Source organism: Neolamprologus multifasciatus, chromosome 5, assembly GCF_963576455.1.
Source record: "Neolamprologus multifasciatus chromosome 5, fNeoMul1.2, whole genome shotgun sequence".
NCBI lineage: Eukaryota > Metazoa > Chordata > Actinopteri > Cichliformes > Cichlidae > Neolamprologus > Neolamprologus multifasciatus.
In genome coordinates this window covers 24,013,195-24,026,198 of record NC_140443.1, presented here as the reverse complement: position 1 = coordinate 24,026,198, position 13,004 = coordinate 24,013,195, and the positions used below count along the sequence as shown (strand labels likewise).

The window sequence follows — 13,004 nt, the reverse complement described above, 5'->3', positions numbered from 1 at the left end:
CCCTTCACGTCACCCTCTCTGTGGCCAATGGATGATTGCTTCAATTAAAGAAACCGAGCGCAGTCGCCGAGATTTAAAGGCGATCATAGAGCTGGAAATTACAGTAATTAAGAGATGTCTACCTGACACCCTTACCAGCCTGATTTATTGTAAACAACTTCAGTGCCGAAGCGACACACAGTAACACACGGGAACAACAACCGGCGTATACTTTGTGCTGCTGTGTTTGTGTCTGGAAGGACTCAGGAGCAAACACACGCAAATGTAAATCCAAGTGTATCTGTGTGTGTGTTGGCAGGATGTGTGGGGCCATGTGAGCTGACAGCTCAGACAACAGAGATGTAGCATTGATGCCCCGGAGAGTAGAGAGGTTAGGCAGGCCACACAGCAACAAACAAGACAAACAAGACAGAGATGGAGAGAGTCAGGAGAGGAGCAGGGCGGCACAGAGAGAGAGGAAGGAGCAGGCAGTGGAAGGTTACACTTCTTTCTTATAAGTGATGCGCATTTGAAGCAGGTCAAGTGAATGCGCGTTCGACCTGCACTTTATCCCATTCATGTGAAAATGAATGTCAACATTCTCGTCACTCTTCAATGGCTAACATCAGAATTACACTGCGTGTTAACTCCCAGTTTCACTTCCCCCTACATGCTTGCTTTCTCTTACTCCCTCCCCACCCCCTCCTCCTATCTCTTTTAGTTCTCTTTTAAGATGAGCCAGGAAGTGAAGAGTTGTAATGTAGCATTTAATTAAATTTCTATCCTTTAAGTAAACTCCTGTTCGCCAAAGCAAAGTTGAGCCCAACACGGATTGACCGCCAGCCTGGATTAAAGCCACAGAGGTCATTCTGCAAGCCAGAGACCGAGCAACGAACAGTCGAAATAGTAGGAGAAACTAAGAGTTTCAAAACCCAGATATGGTATAAAACAGTATTTATTTTATTTGCTTATGTCATAAAACCTCATTTCTACACCTGCCAGGTTCTATCCAAAGTAAATAGCGATTCAGGTTTTGATTAAAGTGTAAGCTGTAAAATCCCATTTTTGGAATCTTTTTTCTTTTTTTCTTTTTTTTTTTTTGACATCTTGAGTAATAAGCAGTCATTAATTCAGTGGCATTTTTTGCACTTCTCAGAGGTCACTTGGCAATTAAACCGCGTGGCCGACAGTTCAAATTCTTTACTTTTGGGCTTTCTCTTGATGATGCTTTATGTGATCTTATTACTGTTTCTGATCAGCCATGGAGGATTCTGCTATTCACAGTAAAACACACAGCTCCGAACATCCCTGTGCTGCTGCTGAAAAGCTTTGACATTTAGATGTATTTTCTATATATTTAGGAGTTGAAATGAAAATGCTTTAACGGGAATGTTGCTGCATATATAGATGAAAATTGCAGATCTTTATGCAGAGTGTTATTACCTTGCTTTATAAATCAGTAAGCCCTATTCCCCCCCCCCCCCCCCAAAAGTGCCTTACCGGGTTTAGACACCACACAGTAAATCTTACCTCATGCTCGTTTCTGACTCACATCTGTCTTTCTCTCTCTTCCCCTTTTCTGCGTTTCCCATATTGTGATGGTGCGGCCGTGTGTTTATAATGTGGCATGCTAATGAGAAGAGCAGTGCAATAACCGGACTGCTTGCTGCTCTAATAGACCCACGATCCCGCTTTATGGATATGCGACACAGCTACAAATCACGCTTTTGCATGCGGCCTGCATATTATATAACCGAAAAGAATTACCGAGAGGAATGTCTTGTGTGATATCTATCAACATACACTGCTAGCTATAAAGCATGTGTTGTAACTCTGTGTGTGTATCTATATCCTCCTCAAGTGTCTTTTAGCAGGGATCCTGCACTCCAGCTAACCCCGCTCTCTCCACTTACTGCTGAATTCAACTCTGAAAAGGAAAAAAAAAAAAACACAGACTCGCTACCCAATCACTACAAAGGCCTCATTCAATCACTCACTAACAATCACGCACACACACACACACACACACACTCACTGAAATCGAGAGAGAGATACACACAGATAGAGAGTGAAAAAGGGAAACAAAAGTATGCACCTATATCATTGACTGCAGGTGACGTGGCAGTTGGTGAAAACAAAGCTGCAGCTGACAGAGGCTTAATATCATGCAGATTGTGACAAAGCAGCAACTATGTGTGTGCTAGTGTGTGTGAGTGCATGTGTGTGCTCTGACCTGCACTGGGCTCTGTTTGACCTCGTTGCTGCCAGGGGAGTTGAGTCCAGAGGCCTGCTGGAGGAGGAATTGTCTGGCTGCCTGGAGGGCCTGCGAGAGAGAATTAGAGATGATCAGATGTTTATCGTGCACGCACAGTCGTACAGTCACGCACTTTCGAAGTTATGCTTAACATTTACAAAAAAAAAAGAAAAGAAAAAAGCCCAATGTGTGCAGTTTCATATCACCATGCACCCATAACGTCTGAGCGTGCACACTTTCAGTACCTGCTCTCTTCTCCAAATCTGATTTCCTCAATCTGAGGTATGCACCTGGCTGACAGCCTGCTTGAGTTTTTATATCTGTTGGTGTGTCCGAGTTCTTTCTCAACTCATTCAAAACGTCCTCTTGACTTAAAAAAAAAATCTCCGACCGTCTCCTCTGCCCATTCCCTTTTTTTCACCGATGCCCTTTCTTTTCCCCCCCTCTCTGTTCACTTTCTTTCTCCTCCTCAGGGGAAAGTGTAGAGCGGGTTTTCCACATCCTGTGAGGCAGAAGTGTGTCAGCAACATCTTCATGTGTGTCTTTTGAATGGTGGGTGTTTTGTGTGTGTGTGTCAGGGTGATGTAAGGAACTGTTTGGCTTGGTATGCCATGAAAAGTTGTGACTAACCCCCACCTTGCTCTTCACTCTCCCTTCTCTTCCCATTTCTATCGTGTCTGCCCTCCAGTGCTGTCCATCTAAACCAGTGTCACCATTGCTCACTAGCTGTTTCCATTCTTTCAGTTCTGCAATCTGCCTCAGCCATCTCTCCTGCCCTCTCAACATAAGGCACCTTTTCTCAATGTCTTTATCGCCTTTAACTGTATTAATTATATTTGTTTCGTTTTTTTTTTTTTTTATGTTTTTCTTTCCTTTGTTGTGTTATTTGTCGCAGTGCTAAAGAGCGAAACTCTCTATCACTGAGACAAATCAGTCCCTGAGGAAACAGGCATTTTTGTTGGAATGTTTGAACTGCTCAGAAAACAAAACAAGAAAACACCCATCTCAAAACAGAGCCGCCTTGCACTTACCGTAAGCACACAGACCCACACACACACACGCGCGCAACCACGCACAAGAGCTCATGACAGAGAGTTAGAGAGGGGAGACAGCAGGATGCACATTTGCTTCCTCTGACTCAAAGGGGAAAGGTTCCTTAGTAAATATTGATTTATGAAAGTCCCTATGTGTGTTTGTGCCTGTGTGTGTGTGTGTGTGTGTGTGTGTGTGTGTGTGTGTGTGTGTGTGCGCGCGTGCGCCACAAATTAACGGCCAGAATGAGGGATGTTCTTTACCCTGGAAGCTCTTACTCAACTGCAGCGCACAAGAAATCTAGTGCATCATTTCACAACACACAGTACAGTGAAACAGTGCAGCACACGCTTACTTTACACTCGTGCTTATTTAATGAATTGTCGAATTAGAAGCTTGGGTGCATTAGGCAACGTTTAATTACAAAAGCAGAGAGGAGAGATTAAACCGAGGCTGAAAAGAAAGAGAAATTCTCTGTGCAGTCAGAGTGATGAAAACCATCTGTATCGAGCACACTTGCTACTTTTGCTGAGACCGCAATTAAAACGCACACACGGACACGGCTGAGGACGTGCCTGTATACACACACACACACACACACGCACACACGAATTTTAACACTTTGACAAAAATCTTGGGAACCCCCCTTCCATTTACTGGTTTGACCTCAGCTTTTAAGCAGCACAGACACACACACTCATACACACACATAGACACACCAAAAAAAACACAACCGCCCAGTTTGTTGGCATGTGGTGTGAATTACTCCTTGAACACCCTGTCTGCCCAGGAGTGAGTATGTGTGTTTGTCTGTGTGGGTGTGTGTGTATGTGTGTGCATATGGCTGTATGTTGGCAGGAGCTGGGGAGGCATGTCTGGCAACAATAAGGGACAATTCCACCCAAATTACCACCCTGATTACCACTATATTAAAGAGCCATTTATGGCTTTCATAAACGCTACAACCAAGCAGAGGTGATGCCTGTCTCCTCTCGTGTGCCTGCATCCATGCATGTGTGAGTGTCTGAGACACGAGAATTAATTTAAAAATGCAGATATTTATATACGTATAAATAATGTGCAAGTTCTGCTGGACAGCAAAGAGGAAAACATTCGCAGCTAGCTACCATTAGGGCATCTGTATACACCATAAATATGAAAAATGTTTACCGACTAGAACAGATGGCAGCTTAGGGTTGGGTATTTTTTCATTATTGATATTTACAGAATCTATTCCATATCGTCAACATCCCACAAAACCTTCCAGCCTTCCCTAATGTCTAAAGCTGTCTGTTTTTAATTACAACAATCTTGGTAACATTTATTTAAACTTAAACCATAAGAAAAGATGACCGTAATACCATGCTGCTATTCCACTGAAACTCACTGAACAATATTATTAAATTGTTTCCTCTCCCTCGGGTACCTGAACTCACTAAAAGGCAGTCAATCATAAATTTCCTGTATTTTTCCTCATGTTGCTCGGTACAGCAACTAACCATAAGTTTGGATAGGAAGCTCAAAAAGTAGCTGATTATGTAAACATTACTTCATTCTTCCATTACAAAGATTGCGGTTTAGGAGTGACAACACAAATCGAGATGTTAGGATTTAGAAAATAATGACCTTAGTAAGTTTAAAAAAAAACAAACGTCCTCCTCTTCTTGTGTATTGTCACTTGGAAGCTTGTCTTTAGTACTATTGGCACCATATGTAATTGTCACTCCTTGCTTCCACCACATGTATGGCTTATATTGTGAGGTTTTACTCACACTGTAATTCCCATTACCTTTTGGATGAATAAACGGAACCTTGAACTTTCAACTTTGAACAACACTAGAAAGAGGGCCGCAGGCTTAGTGCGCACGCACACAAATGCCACCAGCAACCGCAGCCAAAGACTCTCAGGTCTACTTTGTCAAGAAGCACTTCTCTTCTCTGACCCTTCTCTTTCATTTCTACTCTTTATGCTCACTCCTTGCCTTTTTCTCTGTGTGACCTGGGCGAGCTGTAGCATTACAAAGCATGCCTCCTGCCCCCTTAACCCACCCACACACTTACACCAGCTCCTCTAAGACCCCCCCGCTCCCCCTGTGGCATTCTTGGGGGCGCACTGCACCTTTAAAGAAAATATGAGGGAGGCCTAAGAGGGAGGCCCAACAACAGAGTCTTTGTGCTGCCGCTGAGCACTCACACACACACAAACGCACACGCGCACGCACACACATATACACACATCAGTGGTGTCAGACAGGTTTTATTAGAGTGAGAGAGGGAGGGAGGGAGGGAGGAGGAGGAAGGGGAAGGAGGGGTGAGGAGGTCACTGCTCAGCTTGGAGGCTCGAGAGCACACTGAGTGCGCAAGTGTGTGTGTCAGTTTGGTGTGTGAGTTCTTATGACTTGTCATCGCTCCCCTCTGTAAATCATCGCCTCTGACACAGCCTTTAATAACAGTGCATTTTTTAATTCAGCAGGGTCACACACATACACACACACGCGGCTACTTTCGCTCAGGTTTCCAAAAAATGCCCGACAACTACGCGTTTAATTGAAATCTGAAAACGACTAGAAAAAAAGAGACGAGAATGGTCATTGTTTTGCTGCAGATATCTTTACTGCAGTATCTTTATGAACATGTGCACATCTGTATGTCTGAAAATAGCTTCTTCTTCACCTACAACAGCTGAGATGTCACGAATTAAATGTTAGATGCGAACGAGAAGGACTCAACAAACATGTAGCAAATCCGAGCCACCTAAAGTAGACCTGTGTGTGTCTGTATGTGCGCACCCGTGCCTGGCTCAGGTTGCTAAAGCAAACAGGTCTCTGTGTGTGTGATGAATCTGGCCTCTAATCCGCCCAGTGTGTTTGGGTGACAGAGAGAAAGAGAACGCAGGAATAAGCAAAGAAATCTAAACAGAGAGACACAGTGAAGGAAAAAGGGGGGGGGGGCAGACGCAGGGGAGGGCGAGAGAGAAAGAGACAGGTGGGTACCATATGTTGGAGTAATCCGTCAGCACTGACTGAGGTCCATTGTTGACGGCCGAAACGAAACAAAATCGTCCCCCTTTTACCCTCTCCTCCCCGCATCCCCCCATAGATAAACAGCCCCCGGGGCAGACAGTGGGCTGTCCTTGGGGGAGAAGGAGGAGGAGGAGAAGGAGGAGGAGGAGGCGAGGGAGTTAGGAAGGGCAAGGGGGAGGCAGGTGGTATCAGATTTCTTTGCTCTTAGACCAAGAAGAAGAGTGTACAAAGAAAAGGAGCACAAGTGAGCGCGAGGGAAAAGCTTATTGTTGCATTTAGTGACAAGGGAGCTAAACTAGGCTCTAGCAGCTGGTGATTCACATGTCTGTGCAGCATCTGAGGCAGTAGATAACTTCAACACCAAACAAATATCCCCAGTCCGCCCCTACTAGCTCAACAGCCTGGGAATGGTGGCTCGTAATGCACCTCGTCTCCAGTGCTCTATCCGCTCCCTTCTCCGGGAAAGAGCAATAGATGGAGACACGGGCAGATAGATTCAGGGTGAAGATGCAGAAAAGAGCATGTCACACCCTGCTGCTTCTCTAAGGTCTGCATGCCTTCTGATTTTGGATCAGCAGGAGAGGCTGGGTTCAGAAAGAAGTGGATTCCCCCCCCCCCCCCCCCCCCCCCCCCAACTCTTCCCTCTCCCTCGCTATCTCCTTTCTGGAGGGCTGTTATTGAAGCTGAAAGCCAAGCTAAAGCTGTGTGGATGCTGCCATCCTCCTGGGTCATCCAGTGATCCCTTGTATCCATGTGCGCTGCTTCTCCTCACTTTGGCACCAAAAACACCCTCAAACTCCACTAAAATCCCCCCTCAACTTTAATTTACTCCCTCTTTTTCTTTGGCTTGTTCTGTGCTACTCCACTAGTTTTCCTGGCTCTAATCTCCCTTATCTTTGATTCCTTCTCTTTCTCTTGCTACTCAGAGGGAATCATGATCAGAGAGAAGATGAAACAAGACTGAACAGATGTAATACAATCTACAAAGCATGTAAATTTGTTAAAAGGATGATGATACACAGTATAGTATCAGCTCACCTGCCTACAGAGGTAGGCCCAGTATTTACACACACACACACACACTGTACACAAAGTGAGATTCCTGAAGAGGTGACAGTTAGTGAGATTGCTCTATGACTTTGGGGCATATATGAGTGAGGGCTTGGTTACAGCCACAGTGAAATCTCATGTATCAAATGCATCACTGTCAGTCACCACATAAACCAGATTGCTTTCCCAGATCACTTTATTTCTCTCAGTCTACATCACCTGATCTGTCTCCCACCTTCACTCTACCTCTCCATATAATGCACACAAATATTTGCTTGGCACTCCTCCAAGTATTCTGTCTTTCTGAACCCCTGGCCTCTCATCTCTAGAAATCTGTTATCCATACCCTTCTTCACAACAGCAAATTCTGACAGCAGGTTCGGGTTAGGCGCAGGCCTAAAATAGATCGTCCGGGTCTTCCAATGGAAGCAAAGTCTTGTGAATGCAGCTCTTGGGCTTAAGAGGGGACTCTCGCCTTCCGCCTTTGACTGACAGACAAAAGACGGCTATAGTGACGACTGAATGAACGGCATTCTCGTGTAAAGTATTTAAAAGTTGTTGTAACAGATATGTATTAATCTTGCACAGTTTTATATTGGTAAAGAGCTTTTATGGAGCTGTCGTCATCAAGGCTGCAGTCAGGAAGTTTTTATTCCAACCAAACATTACAGCAGCTGATTTCACTGATGCTCATTTTTTCCAGCAGACATTAAATTTAATGGGAATTTTGCAGGATTTTGCTAGGACACAAATATAGGCTCCTTTGTAGCACAGAAAGGAGGGGAAAAAGTATGCTGAGCCACTGCGACGGCGGTGTCTACAGAAGGAATCATCGCGGAGAAAATAAAGGAGTTTTTGGTAGTATTATTCACCATGCCAGTCATGACCTTATTGATTTAGCGTACATACAACAATGCGACAAAGGAAACGGCGAGTATATTTAAGACAGATCAGGGGTTTCCACGGGGTAAACATATATGCAGAAGGAATTTGCAGCTTGAACCAAAGCCTTCTAAAGCCTGTCAATTTCACGGTGGGTTACAAATAAACTACCCTCTGCCAAGCCTTCAACCCTTTCCTCCGACTCCTCATCGTGCACGCCTTCTCTTTTTCTGGTATTAATCAGGTCTTTCCGCCCTCCCCTTCACCAGCTTTCCTGTCATTTGTTTTCGCTCCCTCAAACGTGGATTTCAGACCAGTTGTCCACCAATTTAGCGGAGCTTAAGCAACACCGAATGCCTCAGTCTAAACTATCTGGGACACCTTCGGAACCACCGGCCAGCGGCAGGCCCGTTCAGCTATTTAATGTAATGTTTCCGCAATATAAAGGCACCGTTTGAGTGCTGAGGTTTTTAAAATGGCTGAAGCAAGCTTCTCTGGGCCCCAGACTGACCATTAAAGAGAGGAAAGACCGTATTCAAGAGCCAATGCTATAAAAACTCACAAACTCCAAAAGAACTTCAAAATACATCGTAGTGTTTGAAAACCCTGGCTGATTTTAGATTTTTTTTTTTTTCACATACTATTTTTCACAGAAGGGACCTGTTCTAAACTCCGGGGACCCTGCCGACTTCCAGATGGTTCTCTTCAGTTCAAAACTGTTTTGTGAAACGAGAAAACCTCTCCCCTTCAACTATGTCCCGACACTCATCTAATGTTTCTATTGATTCACGGGGGTATACCCATGGTCATAAAAAAAGAGCTGAACGAATACCCAGAACTGTTTTATATCATGACACAATTCATCATCATATACACACATCTTAAATCCAACACGAGAGCTTTTCGGCTATTTTCTGTTAAGTGAAGGGAAAAGGGCACAGAGAAATAGACAATTAAAGATAATGATGAGGTGAGGAGGGACAGAAAGAAAGAGGAACTCCCTTCCTAGGGAATATAAAAGCTGCTCCCTCTGTACTGTAGGCCTCAGCTCAGTCCAGGCGGCTAATTGATGGCAAATAGCTCTACAGCAGTTTCCTTACACACACACACACACACACACACACACACACGCGTGCGCACACTCACACACAAATACACGTCATATATTATATACACATATGCAGTTTCCCTGCGGTTTTCAACACAGCTCGTTTGGCAGGAGAGGAAGGTCTCGCTCCAGACAGACCCAACCCATAGAGGAAAACACACACACACACACACACACACTTATAATATTTAGCACTCATCTCGTATAAGGTAGGACAGTTTAGTAGTCGGGTCATGCTCCTGGGAAGATAAGGCCACATAGGTGCAGGTCTTAGCTGGGTGACGTCTCAGCCATTTCTCCTGCCCAAACCATGATGAGGATAGCACTAGCCTGGCAACCAGGCCTCACATATGGAAACCATTTAACTCTTATTATTAATAACCAAAAAAAAAAAAAAAAACCGTGGGGGGAAAAAAAAGCAAACTAATAACACATGCAAGACACTGCCAAGACCCAGCGCGCGAGACAGAGGAAAAACATATACATACATACACAAACAAAGACTGTCTGCCATGTGCACATGCATGCACAAACACGTACACACAAAGAGAAATGCGCACACTCAGAAGTCTATTGGTTAAACAGAAAAGCGCAGTCCTAGTCAGTGGCCTGTAAAAGCATTAGCCCGCCTGCCCGCTTCGATGGAAATAAAACTCTTTCATGTTTTTGGTTCAGAGGGTTTTTACACCTGGTTGTGGCTGTAGAGATGGAGATAGACACACCCTAACACCCACCCTTACCACACACACACACACAGCGGAAGTGGGCAGTACAACAAAGGCTGGCTGCTGTACAATAAGTTTAACTAAACAAGCACAAAATCTTTAACTTCCCCAAATGAGGAGCAGGGTTGGGGTGTGCTCTTAAAAAAGGGGAAATGGGGAACTATGTGTGCACGTTATACTGTGTGATTTAGTAAGAGATGTAGTGAGGCACATTTTTAGGTTAAAATAATACAAAACCAGAAGCCAGCCAGAAAGAAAAGGAAATTTCAGCATGAAAAGTCTGCTCATGGCAGTTTTTATAGCTTTCTTTAGTCTTCATCATTCACAAAACATCTGCTTTAATCCATTTCCCTGCTTAACATATTACTTTTTACTAGATTACACAATTTTTTACTTTTCACTTGCAACACTTACAACTATGGGTATTTGTCATGTGTTTCAGTTATGGAAAACTTAACTAGCAAGACAACAAAGGCATTCTTTCTATCAGGTGAAAGGAGGGTGCCGTGCACGGTTCCAGAGCTCAAGAAGAAGGCAAAAAAAAAAGGGGGAAAGAGAAGAGCTACATTCCTCTCGTCCTCCCTGTTGACTCTAATCTCTCCTTTAAAATGGCTCGCACAAAGGACCAGCACAGACTAGCTAATTAGCAACACTTTAGGCCTCTGCAGCTTTTGTGTGTGTAGTGTGTATATGTGTGTGTTCATTGTGTGCATCCTGGGCTCTCAACTGTTTCCAGGGTAACTGCTTGCCCGGCAGCCTTGCAAGCGTTGCACATTTTGTCTTTACTTTCCTCTTGTTCCCCTCTCAGTGTCCATCTAGTTCTGTAGATTTAAGTAGTAAGAAGTAACAGCACAGATCGGGCACTTGGACCAGGATAGGAAATGGTAAATGGCCTTTATTTGTATAGCGCTTTACTAGTCCCTAAGGACCCCAAAGCGCTTTACAAATGCAGTCATCCACCCATTCACATACTGTTGATGGCAAGCTATATTATACCCACAGCCACCCTGGGGCGCACTGACAGAGGCGAGGCTGCGGACCTCTGACCACCAGTAGGCAACGGGTGTCTTGCCCAAGGACACAACGACCGAGACTGTCCAAACCGGGGCTCAAACCGGCAACCTTCCGATTACAAGGCAAACTCCCAAATCTTGAGCCACGATCGCCCCGATAGGAGGACCTTATAATAACACAAGAAGTTCTCCTAGAAGCAAGTCTCATCCTTAGGCACACATCTGGATAGATTATTTTTAGCTAACAAGACCAATCCTGCAACTAAAGATACGGGGCAAGAGTTAACATTTTAATGACTGCGCGCATAGCATCAGCAGTCAAATTTGATAAAACTGGAGCAAAACATTTTGTGAATATGCACGACTAAAAGGGTTAAAAAGCTGCTTTCTTTACCAATTACCCTTCTACACATGCAGGCAAGTACTTTTATGATTGTGCAGATTCATTTGCAGCTCAATCCAGAGTGTGTAAGTATCAGTATTTTGGGATCATCCCACCAAAGTGCTTGTACAAAATGCCATGCTAAGCCAGGTTATGGATACAGTAACCCAAGAAAAACAATACACATTGCTACATTATTTCTATGATACTAAGTAGATTTGTCTGCCGCCACACACGTGAAACATTCATGAACCTTAACTGTGCGTGGCCACCTGTGCAACAACATATTTAACTTACACGTTTCCTTGTTTGGCAAATGAGTGGAGTGCATGGTTGCAGACTAAAGCTGTCCTGTCTTGGTGCCTTATTCCAGATAAACTCTGAAACAGGGCACCTGATCTCATGTCAGTTAAAACCAATTATGTCTGGAGAAGCATCTCCAGACACACACACACCAAGCTGTTACTAATAATAATGAGGTCTTTCAGCTTTGTTTTGTGACCTGTGACCTTATAACAGCCTTCAGTCACCATGGTGACAGGTTGAGGAGTGGAAGTCCTATTTCCCTCAACTTTTTAACCTCCATAAACTGTGTCTGCTGCAGCCCATTCCTCGACGTGTCTTGTGTGCGTGTGTGTGTTATTTACCTGACAACACCGCCAGGCCTACCCATTGTGAGTGCTTTCAAACACTCCCATGGCAACCAAACCCAACCTAACCCCTACAGGTGCCCAGGTATGTGTGAGTATAACACTGTCTCCACAACAGAGACAGGACAAACACACACAAACACACATTTTTTGTGTGTTCGTGCTGTCTATTTTCATCTCTGGGTCCCTTGACCGGTTGGATCAATCAACCATGACTATGTCCATGCTAGCTCATCTGGTCTGCTGAACCATGTCTACTCTCCGTCTTTTGCTATAGTCCTGTAGCATACTTATGTGGAAGACCGTATTAAGGAGTTTACAGTTTTACAGTTCAGCTCAAGTTGATGTGAAAACTGTGGTGAATATTTCTGCTAGAATTTCAGAAATGTGCTAAACTATGGTGGATTTTTCCTCTTTAGCTAGAGAATGAGCATGCATTATGAGGAGGTCACGGGGGGAGAAATGCAAAAGCAAAAGAACTGAGAGAACAAAAGTGCGAACAAAAAAAAATAACTCCGCATTTCAATAACTTGGCTGGAGAAAGCATTAAAAATTCTTTTATTGACACAAAAAAAATACTATTAGAATTAGGTATGTGAAAAAAAAGAGAAATTTGAGGAGGGGGAGTCAATTGAACGCCATTGAACACTAAAGCTATATTTTGGGTATTGATGAATATTTGTTCTTTAGGTAGATGTTTATATGCTAATAAGCAAGCACCCAGAAGCTTTAAAGATTTGCAGTAGAGTGCTTCCATATATCCGGATCTCAAAAGATAGTCAGGGTAGCCAGTTATATTTGTTGTGTGTTCATGTCTTAAATCATCCTGATTATTAAGTATGAAGTACTGGTTAACACAAACAGATTGATTTTCTGAGATCCCAACGAGTAAAGAAAAAGTAAAGA

The 13,004-nt window shown here is 43.9% G+C and overlaps 1 protein-coding gene across 3 annotated transcripts in view; it reads right to left on the bottom strand.

The window, feature by feature from the left end:
• The window catches only part of foxp4 (forkhead box P4), an 86,748-nt gene that overhangs the window by 35,215 nt on the left and 38,529 nt on the right, over positions 1 to 13,004 (bottom strand). For all 3 annotated transcript variants that reach the window (XM_085159125.1, XM_085159124.1, XM_085159126.1), the window contains exon 3: positions 2,213 to 2,302. In XM_085159125.1, the coding sequence (XP_085015251.1) occupies positions 2,213 to 2,302 (90 nt within the window). The remainder of the gene's footprint in view (positions 1 to 2,212; positions 2,303 to 13,004) is intronic.